Source organism: Triturus cristatus, chromosome 9, assembly GCF_964204655.1.
Source record: "Triturus cristatus chromosome 9, aTriCri1.1, whole genome shotgun sequence".
NCBI lineage: Eukaryota > Metazoa > Chordata > Amphibia > Caudata > Salamandridae > Triturus > Triturus cristatus.
This window is the reverse complement of record NC_140592.1, coordinates 715,012,020-715,033,789: the sequence shown is the minus strand read 5'-3', so window position 1 is coordinate 715,033,789 and position 21,770 is coordinate 715,012,020. Positions and strand designations below refer to the sequence as shown.

Genomic DNA, 21,770 nt, shown 5'->3' with positions numbered 1-21,770 from the left:
TCCGATGTTTTTGAAAATGGATCAATAAAATCTGTTTTTTAAAAAAAAATTAAAAGCGGCTCTTAAGCTAGGAGAAGTAAATACAATTTATTCAGCTTCGGCTTATGTGACAACCACTGTGCATTCCAGCATCATGAGGTGGGCCAGGAGAGGTTTCCTCAAGTCAGACGGAAATCCTGTTATGCATATAAACCTCTTAGAGGTGCTAATACAAGCACTTGCATTACCAAACGCAGTGGCAGTTGTGAAATGTGCAGAAGATACAAGTGGACAGGATTTTGTGCCCCAGGGTAATGCACTTGCAAAAACAACAATTGATGGACAGAATGCAGAACAATGTCATACATTCACCCCAGTACAGAGATCTGGGCCTAAATCCATCGTTTTTTTGCTCACCGTGCCATTCCAGTTTGAACCCAGCCATATGCAAATCAGTCTTGACCCTGTGCCCCATGGGAACAGTCCAGCCCGAACTGCCTGCCAAGCCAGGTCCTCCCTGGACTGGAAACAAGCATCCTAGGACCGGTTTCGGGCTTTCAGCCCTCGTCAGCCAGGATAGCTTGATTCCAGTGGCATGGAGAGCACGGGACTCACATCTGAGCATACCCTTCATTGTGAAATGTGCAGAAGATACAAGTGGACAGGATTTTGTGCCCCAGGGTAATGCACTAGCAGATTGGGCAGCTAAAGATGCAGCTGGGCGCACAGCCATGCCTGTGACATCAGGTTCACAACATGTCCCTGTTCTGGTGGTTCAAACTGCCTCACTGTCAGGTCCCCACAATTCTTACCTCTGGTTTGTGGAGAGATCCCACGGGGACGACATTGACAACCCCCTCCTGCGCCCTTCTCCTACTGGATGAAGCAAGTACACTAACCAGGTCAAAGAGGGAACCGGGAGAGGCTGCCAGGAAGTGGAAGGGAGCGATATAGTGGATGTCGTGGTGGGGCACCCTCCGTGGTTTTCCGGGTCGTGTGTCGACACCACCTAATGGTGAGAGAGGAGGCAGGTGTAATAACTGCGCGGGTTACAATGGGAGCAGACACATGCACCAGTTACAGTGGGTAGATACAGGGAACAGGCAACAGGAATCCCCAAGTGGTTACCTGAATGTAAGTGCTCCTGCGATGAGGTGAAGAAATGGCACCAGTGCGACTTCGTGCTGATGTAAGAGCAGCTTTGGAAGGGCTCAAGCGCTCCTGTGCTTAGGTGCGGGGCAAAGTAAATGCGACTTCATGCCGTCGCACGGGTCGCCAAAGCAAGAGTTAGCGCTCCTGCGCTGTGATGCGGTGCAAAAAATGATTGCGACTTCGTGCCGTCGCACGAGTCGCCAAAGCAAGGGTTAAGCGCTCCTGCGCTGTGATGCTGTGCAAAAAGTGATTGCGACTTCGTGCGGTCGCACGAGTCGCCAAAGTAAGGGTTAAGCGCTCCTGCGCTGTGATGCGGGCAAAGGAAATGCGACTGTGCCGTCGCACGAGTCGCCAAGGCAGGTTTACAGCGCTACGGCACTGTGGGACGGGGCTCAGGTAAATGCGACCTCGCGCCGTCGCACGAGTCGCTGAAAGCGAGTATTCAGTGCTTGTGCACTGAATTGAAGGGCGAGTGCAATCGTGACTCCGTGCCTCCGCACGAGTCACCAAAGTAGGTTCTTTAGGCGCCCTTGCGCGGTCCGGACGGAATGTCCGGTTGCAGGTAGAGCCTTCGCTTACGCTCCTGCGTGCCTGCGAAGCTCTGGAACAGTATCCGAAGCGCCGAGGTGGGCGTCTTCCGCGTTCAAATGCAGAAACATCCGGAAGTGCCGGGGGCATCAGTTGCGTGTCTTCGAATGACTAGACTGCAACCCTGTCAGGCGGAAACAGATGGGAGGAGTCTCGTTCCGTGAGGTGAATGCCTGATTGCCGGTCTTCGGGAGGTGAGGAGAATGCCTGATTGCCGGTCTTCGGGAGGTGAGCGAGTGGGAACATGACACTCACTGCCTGAGTAGACTCACTGCCTGAGTGAGTCCAATACGACCACAGACAGTGACACACCTCATTATGCTGAGACAGCACGGTTACATCTCAGAAAACTGCAAGAGGCTGCACCTTCAGGAAAAACAGTTATGCGAGGATAGAGGATGCACCCAGTCAAGGGATGAACTAATGTATTGACAGCTATCCACAGGTAAACCAATGATGCCACAGACTTTGCTTACAATAGCTCTTGACCAGCTGCGGTTATCAGCCCATACCTCAAGAACTTATATGTCTATGCAAATAAAACAAGACTGATTTGTTCTCAATTTACACGAAACACTTACCATGTACGTTCAATACTGCATTTCTGTCAGCAATTCTCCCCTAACCCCACATTGAAAGTAATAAATTCTACCATTCCACAACCACAAGGTCCCTTTAAATGCCTTCATATGGACTCTATAGATATGATAGATAGATGCAGTAACTACAGGTACTTCATAATTGTGGTCTGCCGTTTTTCCTGCTGGATTGAAGCGGGGCCATGAGTCCATTATGATGCTAAAGCAGCAGCTACATTCCTAGTTCGTGAATTAATTCCACAATAGGGAATTCCAGAAGTGATAAGATCTGACAATGGCACCAATTTGATGAACACAATTTTTGTGCATATCACAACACGGTTAGGGATAAAAAAAATATACTGTCCTCTATGTACCACCTTCAAAGTAATGGTATTGTTGAGCGTCTGAATGGATCTCTTGAAGAGTAAAATCTGTAAGTCTTGTGCTACATTGCACAACAAATGGCTGTATTGCCTACCAATAGCACTTTTTAGGTCTCGCCTGAGACAGCGCTTTAGCGCTGCTCTGGCGAGACTTATAGTAAGCACTTTTGGAAGTGCAAACGAGTGCTTTCAGGCCGCCAACTACAGTGCATGTGCTCCGGGCGCGCGCACCATTTGGCAGCCTGAAAGCACTCGTTGTCTTTCACTTTCGCGGCCGCTTTGATGTTTGATCACTTTCACTTTCGCGGCCGCACTTTAACAAGCTCCCGTTATGCAATTTGGCAAGATTCTGTCACTTCGCGGTTAACTTCCTTGTATATTTATGAAGTGCACTGCTTTGACTTCAAGCCCACACGCGCTGTTTTAATCAATGGCTTTCTGTTCCATTATCAGCCGCCCTCCACCCTCCGAACACAAACACAGCAGAAGCAGTCCTCCGGTGGTCCGCCCATTCTGCGAGCAGGCCTCCACCATCTCCCTGCTCAGGTAGGGAGAAGCCCGCCGAGGCGTACTGCACATTGGCAGACACAAATGTCGGACATCGGCAATCTGAAACTTAACCTTGCCAATGCTTGTTATCTTCGCTCCGGAACCACTCACGTATACTTAGATGCCCCTACTCGAGCTGTAGACCTAAATGTTTCCTAGTAAAACAGGACATAGCACAGCGCTGTCACTGGCAGTGGACATCAAAGACGTAAACAAATTTGCCTATAATCAGAGTCCAGCCCCCTTTGCAGAGCAAGCTACCCCGGGCCGGGGCCTAGCCTTCCCAAATGGAGCATATGTTTGCCCACACCCCAGGCCCCGTGCAGCTGGCTCACCCCCGCAGAGTAGGCCTGGCATGTGAGGGGGCTGGCAGGCACAGCATCAAAGCCCAGAGTGCGCTGTACCAACCCTGCGTGGCATCCCCCAGCCCGAGGGACATCTACGGCCTTTGTGCACGGTGGTCGCACCCACCGAGCAGGGCACACGGCTTCTGGAAGGGATTATGCATGTGCAGTGATGTGTGTGCCAGCCTCTTACTTGCTTTTAAATATGAATTTCACATTGACGCGGTGCCTTAAAGCCATGGATACCACATATGGCACTACTGCTTACACAGTGGGCAGTGCCAGTATTAAACATCGGCACACCGGCTCCGAGACGAATGCAATATTGACCCTACTGTGACACTGATGAAGCCATAAACAGAAATGAACACTTGTTTAGATAACCAGCCTGATTTCACAATAGTTTAAGGCGCCCCTCACGTTCAATAATTATATCACACCTGAATCCATTCATATCTAAGAATTAGACCATTTCACTAAAACAGTAAAATAATAAATAGAAAGATAAAATAGCTTTACTTATAGTGGTATCAACATTAAATCCTTCTTATAGTTATCATTATTAATATCAATAATAACTATTGCAGTCCTATAATTATTGTATTGGCGTTATTATTTTACTTATTATTACTGTTGTCTTTTTTTGTTAGTACTTTTTTTTGTCTCATGTCTTTGGCATGCTAGTCTATATTTTCAGCTAATAGGCAAATCTTTTTTTCCCGCCATTCTCTCTCCACTTTTATTACCTTTCATTCTCTTTGCCTATCTCAGCCTCTTCTTCCATGATAACTTTTCCCCTTCTTTCTTGCAGTCCCACTGCGCTCTCTCTCTCTGTCTCTCTCTCTCTCCCTTTGTCTGTCTCTCTCTCTCGCTCCCTCTCTCTTTCTTTCCCTCTCTTTCTCTCTCCCCCTCTCTCTCTCTCACTCTCTTTCTTCATTTCTCTCTCTTTCTTTCCCTCTAGCTCTCCTCTCTCTCTCGCTCTCTCTCTACCCCTCTCTCTCTCCCTCTTCTTTCCCTGTCAGTTTCTCTCTCTCTCTCTCTTTCCTTCCCTCTCTCTTTCTTTCTCTCTCCCACTCTTTCTCTCTCTCCCCCCTCGCTTCTTCCATGATGACTTTTCTCCATCTTTCTTGCTGTCCCACTGTGCTTTGTCTCTCTCCTCCCCTCTCCCTCCCTCTCTCTTTCACTCTCTCTTTCTCTCCCTCTCTCTCCCTTTCTCCCTCTCTTTTTCTCTTTCTCTGTCCCTCTCTCTCTCTCTCTCTCCCTCCCCCTCTCTCCCTCCCTCTCCCTCTCTTTCTCTCCCTCTCTCTCCCCTCTCTTTCATTCCCTCTCTCATTCTGTTTCTCTTTCTCTCTCTCTATTTCTCTCTCCCACTCTAGCTTTCTTTCCCCCTCTCTCTTTCCCTCTCTCTCTCCCTTTCTCTCTCCCCCTCTATCTCTCTCCCTCTCTCTTTCTCTCTCTTTCGTTCCCTCTCGCTCTACTCTCTCTCTCCCCCTCTCTCTCTTTATCTCTCTCCCCTCTCTCTCTCTCCCTCCCTCTTCTCTCCATCTCTTTCTATCCCTCTCACTTTTTCTGTCCCTCTCTCTCTCCCTCTCTCCCTCCCCCTCTCTCTTTCTTTCGCTCTTTCTCTCTCTCTCGCACACACACACACACACACTCTTTTTCCCGAGATACATATATTTATAACCACATCTTAAACTTATGGTGGTGCGATAGGTGGCACTGCCTCCTTGTGATTGCTCCCTGATGGAAAAAATGCAAAATGTAAAAAATATTCAGTCTCTAATTTGTATTTATGGCTACAAAACCAATGCTTGATTTCCAAAATGTAGTAAACCATACATTGCTAACAACCTTCCTCAAATATGCTTTTTACACAGCATAAAGTGAATATAAACTGCTTTCTTAGCACCACAAAACATATTTTTTTAGGTCTCGCCTAGGCAGCATTAGGGTTAGTAATGCTCATTAAGAAAACATTTATGGTTGTGGTTGAAGCAAAATCAGCTAATAATTTTAAGGATGTTGGATCACCAGCATGTGTCAGATAGCTAAGTTAACAGAAAATACAGAACATGAGTAGATAAACTGGTGGAATAATTTTTGGTTATAAATGGAACGTCGACAGATGAGGCAAGGATGAAAAAGCATGTACCAATGACTGGTAACAACAAGCATTTGCAATACAATATGTCTCACATTTACGCGAGTTTAAGCTATTAGCATTGTAAATGACAATGCGTTTTATTTATATTTCAAAAACCAAAACATAAATAAAAGGCCTTTTTATTTACAATGCCAATAGCTCATGCTCAGGTAAATGCGAGACCTGTTGCATTGCAAATGCTTGTTTCCCTTAGGAATACACCAAGATCTGACCATCACTTGACACCCCATCAAATAGTGACAGGAGAATCCGTGAATACTCGGTCCCTGCCACTAGACATAATGTACAGGAAGAACGCTCTGCGGAGAATCTGAAAGATGAGATGCTTATGTACCTTTGTGAACTGATGAAATGTGCAAGATTAATTCCTTAACAGCTAACTAAGGAGAAGCCCGCCACCGCTGAGGTCGAACTCTCAGCTGTGCACATAGAGGACCAAGTATTTGTGAAAACGTTGTCTGAAAATGGCAGGAAAGTTGATTTGACAGCCCTTACACAGTGACCACGGTTTCACCACACCTATGTTCTCCTAAATCCAGGACCTCGCCAAACATCATAGAGAATTTAAATGAAACAAGAGGCCGGATGAAGAGTGCCAGCATAAAAATACCCCCATACACCTCAACCTTTGGACTACTTTTTTAAAAGACGGCGCACAAGATATGCATTCTGGTTTTTATGCTTTTTTGTCTCTTGGTTTTATCTTTTCTGCTCTTCTATAGCAACGCACCCTTTAGCTTTAATGTTTTTCATGTACGTAGAGAGCTCTCTAATGTGACCCGTAATGCCATACGGTCACATATTATGTGGAATCAGCATATGTCCGAAATAAGTTCAGAAAACACTAACAAATCCTGTTTTGTGTGTTCCCTAATTACTCATGCAACTGGATCAGATATGCTGCACTCAAGGGGAAAAAGTACCCTCAAATACAGCTCAATGTTTATTACATCTCTACTTGTGTAGGATTAAGGCCCAAATGCAGTTGACACGTTAGAGTAGTGCGCTTTTAGTGAATGCCACTAAGAATGAGTCATTACCAGAAGTGTTATACATTCTCACAGACAGACAGGACATTGTGAAGGAAATATCACATAAGAGAAAGATAGGCTGTCCTACCACTGTAGATTGGACCCGGGGGTCCTAGATTTCGTATTTTTAAGAGTAACACGCCCACCCAACGAGTGTAACAACAATTTCGTAAATCCCTTACCCCCAGGTTGTGTTGATAGGCCAGGATTTAGCGTCACCGGGTTAATCTTCGCCCGTTATCAATGGCATCCCAATATTGAATTTTCCAGTATGGCTATATCGTCATGGAATGGCACTGATGTTATTAGGAATGCAATTAAAAAATGTACACATATTTGGGATGAAAATATTTCACTTAACACTTGGGTAGATAGCACAATCAGTCCTCAGACTGTCTTGAGAATAATTTCTGTTTCTATAGGTTTCAGAGGAAATGGCACTGTTCATGTAGTCCAGAATATTGGCTGTAAGACCACAATTCACAACTCAGACGTGCAGGGGGACACCTCCAGCCTCATGGATTTTTACTGGCTGTGCAGAAAACTGCTGACTATCCAGTTACCACCACACTGGGGTGGAATCTGCTCGGTGACCTTGCCCACTCCAGTTTTAGTAATTCCTGGAATCAATATATCTGCTTTGCATGAGCACCCCGTGCGCAATCCAACAACCTTGCTATACCATAGCCAAAAGAAGAGAACTGGAGAGTACTATGAAACAAACACTTGGAATGATGTTCCCCAAGAGTACCACCTGTTCACTGAAGCCAAAATATTCTTTGGGAGCATTCTACCGTTTGTTAAAGCTAAAGCAACAGCTCGATAGCTGCAACTTACACAGTGGGAAATGCTCAAAGTCCTTAACACCACAAATAATGGTTTTAAAGCCATATAGGAAGAACTGTGTGCCAAAAGAAAGAGTACTGCAGCACGGTTATGTACTTCACCTTATTACATCCATGCAAGGAGGGGTATGCAAGAAAATTGGGACAGCTTGCTGCACGTTTATCCCAGCAAATGATGCAGACAATGGAACTTTATCAGAGGTTATACAAACATTGCCTAACCTACAAAAGAAAATGGTAGATGAAGGAGGTGCCCCAATACATAATCCTTGACCTTGCAGTCTTGAGCCAGTAAGAAACTGAATGGGAGGCAGGGACCTCTCTACCTTCTACGGCCATATGAGCGAAATACAACATTACGGATGTAGGGAGCCTGGGCATCCTTCACAGTTAGAGAACATAGGAAGACTACAATCTATGACACGCCTGGGTGGGGAGGAGAGGTGGAGTTCAATAGTTTATGTGAGACGTTTGGCTGGGTTGTAATATGGCCTTTGACAAGGCGAATGTGATCAAAATGGTATTTTCAGAAGGGTTAGGATGGGGTACTGAGGGAGTAGGGAGGCGGGGGTATTTAATGTAGTGGAGAGATCGCAAAAGCACTAATGTCAAGACATAGGTGGTAACAATATTGTTAATAGAAGAGTGCGAGTTGCAAAATAGTATGATCCTAACTTAAATGATATTTGTAAAAACCGTTAGTCTTGCTAATGACATGCTTAATAAAAATGTGTTTAAAAAAAATGAAGGAGGTGTCCCAAATAGTTGGTTTAGTGGTTGGTTTTTATCACTGCTGTCCCGGATATCGGGACTCTTGGGACCCTTGTTGCCAACAATTGTGGTCTTATTGCTAATATATGGTGTTGTACAGTTAATCCTAGTATGTACTAGGAGAACAAATGCTAAGGTGGGAGGGATGTTTCCAGTTGGGACACCATCGTAAGTAATAGATTCCCAGGGCAATTTGTATCACCTAGTGCCAAGCAGAGACAAGGATCTAAATGAAGTAGTTGAAATAGCAACTAGAAGGGGGAATGTTGTAGAAAATGTAAAATATGAACACACCACAGAAAATATAAAACACACAAACTGTAAAACAAGAGAACATAGCACAACAAAATAGAGTAGAACACACATTGCTGTATGTGGTTAAAAAACAGTTTCGGACCAAGTTTTGTGCTGAAAAGAGTACGGTGAAAAGCGCACTTGAAGACACACTGGAATAAGTAACTTGAAAGGGTTTCAGTTAAAAGCCAACTAGTGTTTAGCAAGCATGAAAATATTTATGGTTTTAGCAAATGGGATCATCTACATGCAATTCGTGCTTCCAAATAGATTATAGGTAAATCTGGAGTCGGTACTGTCAGGTAGATCAATTGCTCAGTATCTCATTAACAAATAATGTCACAAAAAGAATTATTTGTCTACTTTTGGACAAAACCCAACAAGAGAAGAAAAACCAATTATTTATAACTTTGTACTTTATGAAAAAATATATTTATATATATGGCTGTCACAAAAATAATTTCATCAATATTAACACAAAGTGACTTAAGTGAGTCAAGTGAAATGAAGTGACAAAGTGATATTATAAGTGAAGAATGAAATGAACAGACATAGAAATGACACATATGTATCCAATAATTCAATCAGGATCTGTCCTTTCACAATTCTATATCACACGTTTCTCTTCAAAGACCCTAACAACAAATGTTTTGGCCTTGGAATGAGTAAACTGGTGGACATGGTCTAATGGAGCATCGACGTTTTGACCCAAAGGTGTGCTCAGTTCAAGCGTCACGTTGGGTCTTTCTCAAGACTGAGAACGTAGATGCGGACAGCCTATACGGGGCAGAATAATCCGAAATGAGTAAGGTGTGTTTCTTCAAGATTGACAATGGGTGCAGGAAATCCAATTAGCCTAGAGCACACTGAGGTCTTAGGCACACAATGATACCAGCACCCACTCCACTAAAATTACATTTATCACGAATAGACATGCATTCACGAGTAGAAGAATGCTTCATTACCAGCACTGTTGAAAGTGCAATAAAGAATGGATTAGGTCAGAGTTTGGGGTAGTAGGGGGTCATAGTTCTTTGAGTGTTTTTCCATCTTCCATCTATAACCTGCAATTATTATTTGCAGTTTGTAATAAACCATTGTGCAAATTGTGTATAAAAAGAGCTACCTCTAAGCAGCAACTTGAGAGCGAGCCCAGCAGCCTGCCTGTGTGTAAGAAGGGTCTTTCTCCCATTCACGACAGTCGGTAAAGAACTATCTATGCATTACCAAGAGGAGTCAGTGTCTTGTTTTTCATTGTGACTATTTCAAATCACCCTGCAACCCATGTAACGCTTCCTCATCCATCTCTCTGTCCCAGGATGCTCTTCACCTATTTGACCTCCTTGTATCTATCCTCCATCTACTTCACTTCTCAAACAACCTCATCTACACTTCACCTCTCTCTCCCCATGTCTCTACTACCTTACCTCTCTCAGATCTTTCTCTCCCTCACCTCTCCCCCTCATCTCTATATCCAATGTTTCCGTCTACCTCATATCTCCTTTACTACACTACCGCTCTCTCACTACATAATCTCACAATTTGCTTCACCATTAGTTCATAACCTCACCTTTTCCACCTCCGATTTCTCCTGCTCTACCCATGTTCCCTTTCTTTCACCTCTCTAAATATATTACTTCTTTTCTGGCCAACTGTTTCCTTAATCCTTATTCTCTATAGTCAGCTCCTCTCTTTCTGCTAGTAACTCTCACACAAATACATCTCTCTCTGGACCTCCTTCTCTATTTTCTTTTTCACCCACCCTCTCCACTCAGCATCTCTTCCTGGCACAACTCTTCATCTTTGTATAAATGTTGTCTCTCCTACTCTATTTCATGAATGTCTCTCAACTTACTCTTTTTATAACCTTCACCACTCTCTCTACTTTTCTCTTTCCCCCACTACGTTCTTTAATTGACCTGTTTTTCTATACCTCGTCTCATTTTTCGCTGTATCTTGCATCTTTGTTTTTTACTCTTCTGACTCTCACTGCCTTTATCTCTCTAATTCATCTTTTTCTACATTACCTCCCTCTTTACCTCACTGCTTGTAGTACTGTACTCATTTGCCTCTCTCTACATTTCTTTCTCCCCATCTCCATCTACCTCTCTGCCTCACTCTAAAATTTACCTCTGCCTTTCTCTACCTAAATCTTCCTATTTCTACCTCTTTATCTTTCCTTCTGGCTACCTCAATTTTTGTAATTTACATACTTTCTTCATCTAATTCACGTCTCTTGATATACCGTTCTTTTTAGGTCTATGTTCGTCTTCTGTATCCTGCCCCATCCCATTTCTCTCTCTCAGCATGGTCACAGCTATCTGTCTAGCATGAGAGGTGAACAAATATAAATGGGAGAGAAGTGACAAGGCAGGGGAAGAGAAATTAGGAGAAAGTTGTTAAGAGTTTTAATAGGATGGTGATAATAGTTAAAGCAGTCTTTTGATTTTCATTGTTGCAGCAAGAGCACAGTAGTAAAGGAGGGTATATATGTGATTACAAATATCCGGCAACTGGAGCTACAATTTCAAGTGCTATGTGCACGTCTTATTTTAATATTATCCTCTAGTCCGCTTAACATCTAAAAAGTCACCCAAAGCATGTTTTCCCAAAATAGAAGTAACAAGCAGGTTATACACTAAATTTCATAGACCATTATACTGTTGGAAGTAAAAAAATGTTATATATATATATATATATATATATATATATATATATATATATATATATATATATATACACACACACACACACACACACACACACACACATATATATATATACACACACACATATTTATAGATAGATATATATATCACAATCTTCCGTATCTTACTGGAACTTCCCCAAAGACGGACACGGACCTGGAATTGGTGCAGAAACGATTTATTGCCCCTTACCAGTCGCCATTACGCGTTTCGGCTCGCTTGTATACACATATACAAATCAAAAAGGAAAGGCTTTTTCAAGGTGTATTCATGATTTCTTTTGGTACTTTTGGCTGGCAGAAATCAGGAAGCTTGAACTTTCTTTCTACTGTTTTTGCGTTGAACCCATTTCTGAAGGTTTAACAAGTAATTCAAGATTGTTTAAAATCATGAGGCCTTGAATGAGCCAAAAGGGGGGTGATTATTTAAAGTTATTCCAAACTGAGGACCACAACATACATATTGCCCAGGGCCCCACAAATCCTTAAGATATAATTGAGGGACCTTGGGATTCATCCTGCAAAGTTAGTGTCACTATTCCTTGCGGTGGGCAACTGCCCACCCCAAATAATAGTCCACTTTCTTACAAACACTATTGCTAGGAATGCACACTTTCAACGGTGTGTGCCCTAGGCATATGCAGTTTCGTCCCTGAACAAGATCTTAAGACTCTTGCCCAATCACTGGTGCCATCTAGGATTGAGTATTGCAACACTCTCCTGACCGGACTGCCCAAAACATACCTTTCTCCCTCGAAAGCTGTGCTCCATGCTGCAGCGTGCTTCGATTCTGCTGTTAAAAAGCATCACCACAGTACTTCAAATTCTCCAATAGCTTCCCATTGCAGCAATAGCTATATATGAAACGCCTTCATCACTCATAAAGCCCTACACATCTCTATTCCACAGCACTTCGCATCGAAGTTAAGATATCTGGCATGCTCAGGTTCACATGCAATCCCAGCACACTGCTTCTTAAAAAACTGACTTTCAGAGAGGAACATGCATTTAAACAGCCCTATTTTGGTCTCTGGTCTACACGCTGCACATGTGCCGTCTCGAAGCAATACATGTTGTATCTGCTTCTGGGCACACAGCTCACCTATAGGCTTCCCATTTGCTGGAAGCCTCGCTGCTCTATTTTTCCTTCTCCGCACTTGTCAAGGGCATGTATAAGTCATGCCTCTTCTGTGTTTTGCCCTCCCCAAGCCACCTGCTCAACTACTCCTGGACCTACACAGAGGCCAATTTAGGACATTATTTCTGCACTACTTTTTTTTTAGGTCTCGCCTGACCCAGCGCATGCGCTGGTCTGGCGAGACTTATTGAGAGGGCTCCAAAAAGTGCTACCAGGCCAGCCTAGAGCTACAGTGCATGTGCGCGGGCGCCGCGCTTTACCGCGATTACTTTCACTTTTGCGGCCGCTTTGATGTTTGATCACGATCGGGAGCACTTTCGCGGCCGCACGGCCGCTTTGCATTGCCGATAGGTCTCGCTTTTGGGACCTTATAAGTATTTAGTTATGCAACTGTTGCATGGCTAAACACTTATAAGGTCCCAAAGACGAGACCTATTGGCTATGCCAATGCTTGTTATTGTTCTTTAACAGCGCTTTTCACGTTGTTTCCAGTGCTTTTCACGACCGCTCTGCTTTGCCACTCAAGGCTCTTTTCCACAGTATATTTTGATATTCTTGTGCGCTGAGCTAGAATATATCATTTCTAGGATTACGATCTAGAGCGAGTTTTGAAACTACTCCACAGGTTTTAGTAGATGCTTATGTATATATGTGCGTTCTGTATTAGCAGGACTTAAATAGATGGTGGGTCGTGAGTTTGTTCTCCCACTATCAGCCACCTACTTCTCACCATTGTACCCCACTCAAGTTTTCGATCCCCCCTGTTCTCAGCTCCCTCCAGTCAGGGCTTGTCATCTGGCCCTTCGTTTGCCACCCCTGCCTTGACCAGTGCTTTACGTGAGCGGGTATTTAGTACCTGCACAGGTACTCTGAATAGTAAGTTCCACAACGTCCATATTTCCATTTATATCGCTTGCATTGACTTGGTGCACAGCGCCCTCTGTATGCATGACTGGGACACATTTTTTTCCTCAGTTACCCCTGGTCTACTCTGACATCTTCCACGATGTTCCCCCATTATTTGCCCCATGATGTTGGCTCATGGAGGAATCGCCAGCTTAGACGAGCATTGTGTCCACTGCCAGGAGTCACGCTAATGCTCCAATCCTTCAATATAAACCATTGGGTAAACTACATTCCTTCGTTTTTTTTAAAGATTCTCCCACCTTGAAAATGTTGCAACGTATGTACAGTCACTCAAGGTGAATGCGAGTGGCAGCCCCAGGCACTGGCAATGGTAATGCATTTGTGCATCTCAATAAAAACAACACAGGACTGTACAAATGCATTTACATTGCCAACGTCTGTAGCTCTCGGATTGACAAGACCTATTGGCTTTGCCAATGCTTGTTGGGTACAGAGATCACAGTCTGAAACTCAGCCTCCGGGCCTATGAACTACTAATGTGTTGCCTACATTCAAGGCAGAACTGCAAGCCCTTCTCCAAAGATACTTCTAATTATGGCTAGATTCCTTCTGGACTGCTTCTTCTTGGCACTTTGAACTTGTGGCTAAAAGCCAGAACCTGACTGAGATTCCCTACTTCCTCACATGCCCTTTCCGAGTTTCTCTGCCCAGTGACCTACTGCTCCACCATGACAACCTGATGGATCTTCGCTGCCTGTTTTCGTTATCTTATTTTTTACACTTAATTCTCACTTGAGCACCATCTTCTGCTCTCACTTGTTCACAAGATTTCCATGGATTAATGCTAATTGGATTCACTGTGCTATGATTATGCTTGTTTTTCTCCTCTTACATTATATAAAACCTGTGTAAATTTGTACTTTTCTACTCCATATAAAATGCCTGTGTAAATTAATTTCCGTATGCAACGTTCCAATCTTTATGTACAGCAACCTTCCGGTATTACCTGTGCTCCATAAATTTGCATTAATAAATAAATACGCCTTTTCTATCACGCGTTTCTCTCCACGCCCATGACCTTTCTCTCCCATGGTCTCCGCTTACACTCCCCACGCCCTGACCCCAGTCCTCTCCGGCAGGCTCATACTTCGTTCTCTATTATTACTTATAGATCATGGTCATCTTCCTCTCCATTTTGCCTGCGCCCTCTCTGCCGTGGCCAGGTTCCTCCCTCTAATCGTCTACCCCGCATCCTCCGGTAGGGATATTCTCCCTTGCACCAGGCCCGGCTTATCTCAGCCTTTCCCGGGCCACCTTCTCCCCGCGCCGCCAGGCCTCTATCTACCCTTGGGCCGATAGCTCCTCACCTCTCCGTGAACTGCGACGCTCGCCCCCTGGGCTTCGCTGCCGTTGCCCGGGTGCTGTCACGGCTTCCCAGTCCCACGCGCCCCACACAACAAGGCAACTTTACGGGGAGGAAGATCCGCGTCCAGTGCAAGGAAAGGCGGGAGAGGGAGGGCAGGGCCGGGGGTGGGAGGAAAGAGTTGAAGGGGCGGGCGAGAGACATTGCAGTTGGAGGGCTGGGCTAGGGGGAGGGAAAGCGACCAAGACAGAAACAGGGCTGGAGTCAGAGACACGAGATGGCGAAAGCTTGGGACTAAAGGGGTAGGCGAGGTGAGGAGGAGTGGTAGCGACCACTGCAGTGAAACAGAACCAACTAAGTGCGCCCCGAAAGTGGGAGATGTTCCTGGCGAGGAGCGGTGAAAGGGCGGTCGAAATAAATGAGGGACAACTTTTTGACAGAGAGCAGTACATTGAATGATAAGGGAATAAAGCAAAAGACGGGTTAAGGGCCAGTTTGAGAGATCGCATAGAGTTGTGAGGGCTGGCAAAGGGGAGGAGAGAAAGGATGAGGGGCCAGCCTAGAGGAGGGGTTATAGGAGGCGACGTAGAAAAACAGAAGGGCTGGTGGTGGGCGAAAGCTTTATCAGCACTCGAGTAGGAACGTCGGCTTTGGGTGGAAAGTAGAGGACAGGCCTGCGGTTGATGGTAAACAATGGGGTAATATTAGCAGCAGACTAGTAAAATGGAAAGGAATAATGTCAATGTTCGGAAACTAAATAATTAGGTCGGTGGACGCTTGTGCGCAAATGTATCTAAGTGACGTCAAAGGTTATCTTTAAATCTGAACTACAAGCCCTTTTCTTTCTTTTTAGGTCGAGGCTATAGGCAGGGCTTGCGCACGCCCTTCGAGCCATGGTGTATTCACTCTGTGGGCTTGGAGCCTGCCCCCTGCTTTGGATTGGTTATTGTTGGTGTCATTAAAAAACCGGAGCCTTAAGTGGCTTATGGTTGTTGCATATCCCACCCTTTTTCTCAAAAGTTAACTCCCATGGAGTATTGCCACAGGACTTGTCAGATTCCACTTTTGTTTTTGAATTTTGTGTATGCTGCACTCTTTTTTTCTTTGTAGAATGAGCTTGCTCATGTATTGTTGTTTCTGTCTCAACGCTGCGCCTGTTTCACGAGTGCACGCTTTATCTACTTGTTCTGTTCTGGATTTACAATCTGACCCTTGTATTTAGTTTTCTCCGACGTGCACAGCACCTTCACTTTTACTCTCTTGTTTTCTTTGATGTGGGCTTTTCTTCGGATGTGCACGAGATCTTTGCTTTTACCCCTTTGTTTTCTTTGATGTGGGCTTTTCTATCATTCAAGTTCAGTAATTGCCAGTACGGATGTGCATGGGCATTCTTAATTTTGTTTCCTTTTCCCAATACAATACACTTAGTATTTGTTCTGATAGGCATGTTTTTTTTTTGTAGGCACAGGAGAGCTGATGCAGAAACTCGAACCTGGTTCCCCAGTCCCAAAGTCAGTTGCTCTTTATGTTACACCACACCCTTTCAGACCGCTACCTTCTTTCTCTTTCTATACACTGCAAAGGCACATAGGACCTGACAACCAATAGGCACGTCCCGATTCTGTGCAGCGCACATGGATTGGCTGTGGTGACCTAAGTGCTCCAATCCTAAACAGCCAGACGCAGTACAAGGTCTTCCAATGTGCCCTCTGTACAAAAGGGCGTGGGCTCCTTGCGTCCACATTCAACGAAATAAAGCTTTTCTAACTAGGAGAGGATTGTTTTCTTGTAGGTGCACAACTTCCCCGACACCGCAAGCAATACCATCAGTGTCCATGTTTTGTTTTCAAACTCAGCGCGGCCCCACCACACTTTATATTGCTGCTACAGCACAGCGCCCACTTCACTGTGCTACACTTCATCACACACAGCTTTCACTTTTAATATTACAGAGCCTCGGAGCGGCAGAGCTGAGCACAGAAAGCAGGTCACCATGCTTTTTAGGTCTCGGCTGAGACAGCGCTTTAGCGCTGCTCTGGCGAGACTTATAGTAAGCGAGTTTTGGAAGTGCAAACAGTGGCTTTTCAGGCCTCCAAATACAGTGCATGTGCGTCGGCCGGGCGCGCGCACCATTTGGAGGCCTGAAAGCACTCGTTTGCTTTCACTTTCGCGGGCCGCTTTGATGTGATCGCGATTACTTTCACACACACACATACCGTTAATTAGTGCATTTAGGGCGACCAGGGCGAAAGATTGTCCATAATCAGCAGGATGTGCCGACGCAGAGGCTCGAACAAGGATCCCCAGCTCTCAAGTTCTCAGCTCTAACTGCTGCGCCACAGACGGTCTCTCACTCTGGGAATCCCTGTGTTCACCTTAAAGATGCGTAAAGAGACAAACTCGCACGAGGGTTGACAGCAGAAAGGCGTATAGACGGACACAAGTTACGGGACAGACACGCAGAATAAACTATGCCATCCTCAAGTTTCAAGTTTGATGAAGTCGTGCAGAAATGTGAAGGCTGAAATGTTAACATGCTGAGGCGGCAGTTGTAACCTGGAACGAAACCCTAGGTAAAAGAGCATAAAAAAGAGAAATGTTAGGAATTTACTTACGCCCTTAGCAAAAACAAACATACAGAGCTAGTCCCGCCTTTCGTAACCAAGTTTCAACGTGAGGTGCACGAAGTTGCAGACACGTGTACCTCACCCAGGTCAGGAACGTCGTGGTTACCCGGGTGTGTACACACACACCTTCCGTGGTTGAGGCACAGCCGCATAGCCGAATTCATGTTTAGAATTTTTTCGGTTGATGTGTTAAATCATGATAAAAATAAGCTGTATTTCGGAATCATTTTGAAATTCTCTAAAAAGAATCAAACTTTGAGTCACTTGTAGAAAATCTCATAACTCGGCCTGTCTTTATCGCCCCATACTCGCATATTATAAGTTGTTGCACCTCACGCCAGGCATTTCATCAAATAAACACTCTCCCAAGTACGGAGACTGGGCTTCAGCAATCAGCTTCATTTTTGTGGCCACGCCCTCAGTGTCCACCTAGACGTGTGTAAGAACTGTAGACTGCTGCATTCATTTTCTTGTGTACTGGAGCCAGTAGCCCAGCATGCTTTCGGGCCACAGCAGCCCACCCCAACAAATGGCACGGTGGTAGAGTCCTGACATGCACTCAGCTGTTTCTATCTTCTAAAAAATCCTGCGGAATTAACTCTTGTGGCAGGCCCTATAGGAAACTTATAAACATAGGGGTGTTTCCGTTTGATTTGTCAAAAGACCGTTCCACTGATAAGTGGACTGCTGTTATGCTTAGCTCCTATATTTCCTGTAAAGGACAGCTGGCTAGCCTCTCTACCATATTAACCCCCTTTGTGCCTGGTTTAACGTTTCACCTTTCTGCTGCTTTGAGTAAATTTTGCGGGAATCCCAGAATGAAGGGGAAGAGAGGAGGATATGTGCTTTCTCCTCATTTGCTTTTTAGGTCTGGCTGGACAGTGCAGCTGTCGCAGGATGTAATGTGATCAACCAAAAACAAGCATTTGCAATGCATTAGGTCTCGCATTTACACGAGTTTGAGTTATTGACATTGCAAATAACAATGCCTATTGGCATTGTCATTTACAATGCCAATAGCTTTAACTCGTGTAACTGCAAGACCTATTGCATTGCAAATGCTTGTTACTTCAGCCGCTACAAACCTCTCCGCTCTGGTACAGCATGTAAAAGCACTACAGTTCCCATGCTTTTTTTTAATGCTCTTTGGCTACTGAATTTAATGTGTTGATTTCACAGCTCCTATTGCAGCATCACCTTTGCTCGATTGTCCTCCGCCTCTAGTCCTGCCAGCAGTCGTCTGTTGAAGTCCTTCCTTTGTTTCTTCAGCCAGGATGTCTTTCTCAGATGTCACCACTAAGTGGGGAAACTGCCCAAGAAGTTGAAAAGGCCGCCTGAGCAAAACCTAAAGGGGACACTTTAAAGACTACAAGTATTGCTGCTGTTTCGATGCATGCATTGCATGTACTAAAGGATATATATAATGTTGAGGAACCTGGGGATTTCTGCCAGGGCGTGGTTCCCTTTTGTAAATTCTGGTTGACCAATTCCAGTAGGTTATGTGATGCAGTTAGTTTGTTTATTTTCTGTGTTAGCACATCGCACTTTGCCATCTGGTATGATCCAGAGTAATGAATAGCTGTCTAAGGAGGTTCCTACTGACCCTGCATGCGTTACCCAAAATCCAACAATAGTTTGACGATAGGCAGGAGCCAGTATGAGACTCCAGTTCCCAAGGCACTACACTACATCTCACTATAAATGCCAGTACCCCCTATTTAAAGCGTGCACACAATGGTCTCTGGGCACTAAAGTAACGGGCACTATTATGAACCAACAACACCCCACTTCACCGGGCACTAAACTCACGAAGATTCCTTTTAGCTCTCAGTTTGACACCTAAATGGTCATTTACAGATGTACTATAATTCTGTTTTGTCTCCCATTTCTACAACTGCTGTGGAAGGTATTCTCACGTTTTACTGTGCAAACACTGATAGAAGTAGGTCCAAGCAGCATTGCTTCTAGAGACAAAGGACAGCACTTCTAGATTTTTTCACTAGATTTCCTGAGAATCGAATACTATGTTTTGGGGTAGAGGAGGGGAGGTGGGGAATAGTGCCACATCTCCAACTGTTGTACTCCAGTAGTTTTTTCTTCCCTTTGCATTCTAGTTCATGTAGATGTGTGCCTCCTATGTTGACATAATACACGTTCAGAACACAATAAGGAAACAAGCATAGTGAGCTACAAGCACACAGCATGAGAAAACTCCAAATTTTTGGCGCTATCAAGTTCAACTCTGTTTAAAAATAACAACATTAACATTTGCTATAGTGCCATTTCTATCCATGTCTTGAAGAGAGAGGGGTGCTCAGAAAGGAAAGTATGCCCGAAATCAATAGAATCTGCAACATAAAAATGGGAAGGTGCAGCAAATATTCCATCACTCAATGATGTTGCGCCGCTTTTTTGTTGCTTTTGAAACAGCCTCACAAAAAAAACAGCATAGCCGTAAACAATAAACTGCACTGTGCCTGTATGCAGAGGCTAAATAATACTGGGGCTAGGTTATCTACACTAACATCACGTGAAGATACTTGTACCGATGATGATCTCACTGATCTAGAAACTAGAGTCATCTTGACTTTTAACAATAGTTCCAGACAGGTACAGAAGATATTAGCTGACAAATGGGACATTCTCACAAGTGATCCTATTATAGGACAAACAATGAAGAAGAGACCCAGTATAACCTACCGCAAAAGCCGAAGTTTTAGAGACATTCTAGTGCATAATGACATAACTCAGACACCATCCAGAGGGGAACATAATTTGAAAGGTTTCTTTCCCTGTGGGCACTGCCGAGCCTGTTACAACAGTCACATGGTACAAGAATTCACTATACCTGGTCAGGACAAACCTAAACGCATTAATCAATTCCTCACGTGTAGCACCCCGTTCAGCATATATGTCTTAGAATGCCCATGCAAACTTAGATATGTGGGGAGCACTACATTTATGGCAAAAAAACGGATACAGGAACATCTACGCGCCATAAACAAAAAAGATTTTCATTACCCCATAGCTAGACACTTCAAGGAATTTCACCTGTCAAATAGCTTGTTACTTAGCTATTTCATCATAGAACAGGTACACAACCATGCTAGAGGAGGTAACAGAGTGCTCAAGCTACGCAAACAAGAATCCAAATGGATATTGAACCTCGAAACTAAATTTCCAGGAGGTCATAACCTTGATGAAGAATTAAGTACCCATTTGTATGAAGATTAACATCTTCTCTAAACTAGACTAAGATCATACTCCCCCGTAAACTGTATCATTCCATTATATTAGTGTAATTTTTTAATTGGTTCTATCTGCGTAAATATCCATTACACAGTAGAATTACTTTTAATCTTCATTTTTCTTTCTCATTTCTATCACAGGAAGAAAGGAAGGGATTCCCGGTATCCTGGGATGGCTATTCCAATATGGGTCCCTACCCTCTTTTCCACTTTTGGGTCTACACTTTAGTAAGATAAGATTTTTCATCTTTTTTGTTCTGTTTCTTTTTCATTCACAGTATTCTCTATTTCACTAATTGTTAAATTGATAAAAATGCCCAACTTTGACCAAATTGGACTTATTATTACCACATCTGCCATGCGTAGGAGTATCTGTGACCTCATACAGTATATATATATTATATGTAAATGTGATTATTGTTTCATGATTTAGTGAGCAAATGAATTTTCAAATTATAGAAAAATATCCAGTAATTTTTATCAGAAACTTAATGCAAACTGTTTTGTTATACATCCTAGACTTTAGTGGTTCTGATATATGTATTTCCTGACAAGACATATAACCACCATGGTGTACTAAATTTACTCAGTTTATCAAGTTTTAAATACATTATACAAAACGAACCACTATGGTACATTAAATTGTTTTGAATGTATATATTAGCTTTTGTCTCAAGGCACTACAACGCAGAGAATGAACAGATATTTGAATCAATGATAGTTAATCCTTTAAACATGAACCACTATTGGTGCGAGAATTTACGTTTGCAAAGATCACATATTACAACATATATTGAGGAACTAAACTCTGTTGATTTTTGAGTATCTACACGATTAATCAGTGGAATGCTTTGTATATACATTGTAATACTAGTAGTGCGAACGATATATTTCACCATTCCAATATGGCCGCGATGTTAGTTAAAGTGGATCAGCAATTACGCTGCTAACAACTTTCTTTTGTGTCAATTGTTTGGCAATTTATGGTTTCAAAACTTTATTGAAAATTGTGTGATCAAGACAGCCGTTGCTGTCGAAACGCGTTACCAATTAAACCTGTAACTTGGCGTTATCTCCTGAGTGTGCGTGTCATCTGTTCTATGACTTTGGGATTAATACGGCCGGAGGCTTCGTCGGCA

General features: G+C 43.8%; 2 protein-coding genes across 3 annotated transcripts in view; one reads left to right on the top strand and one right to left on the bottom strand.

Annotated features, from left to right (window-relative positions):
- C9H11orf68 (chromosome 9 C11orf68 homolog) overlaps window positions 1-14,901 on the bottom strand; it is a 44,390-nt gene extending 29,489 nt beyond the window's left edge. Inside the window, exon 1 of the mRNA XM_085625883.1 lies at window positions 14,761-14,901. The gene's annotated coding sequence lies outside the window, so the exon portion shown is untranslated. The remainder of the gene's footprint in view (window positions 1-14,760) is intronic.
- Window positions 14,902-14,988: 87 nt separating this feature from the next.
- The window catches only part of DRAP1 (DR1 associated protein 1), a 463,081-nt gene continuing 456,299 nt past the window's right edge, over window positions 14,989-21,770 (top strand). The window contains exons 1-2 of one of the 2 annotated variants that reach the window (XM_085625886.1): window positions 14,989-15,067; window positions 20,773-20,859. In XM_085625886.1, coding sequence (XP_085482012.1) covers window positions 20,818-20,859 — 42 coding nt within the window. In that variant the 5' untranslated portion in view covers window positions 14,989-15,067; window positions 20,773-20,817. Of the gene's footprint in view, window positions 15,068-15,334; window positions 15,443-20,772; window positions 20,860-21,770 lie in introns of those variants that run through there. The other variant, XM_085625884.1, reaches the window with a different exon arrangement.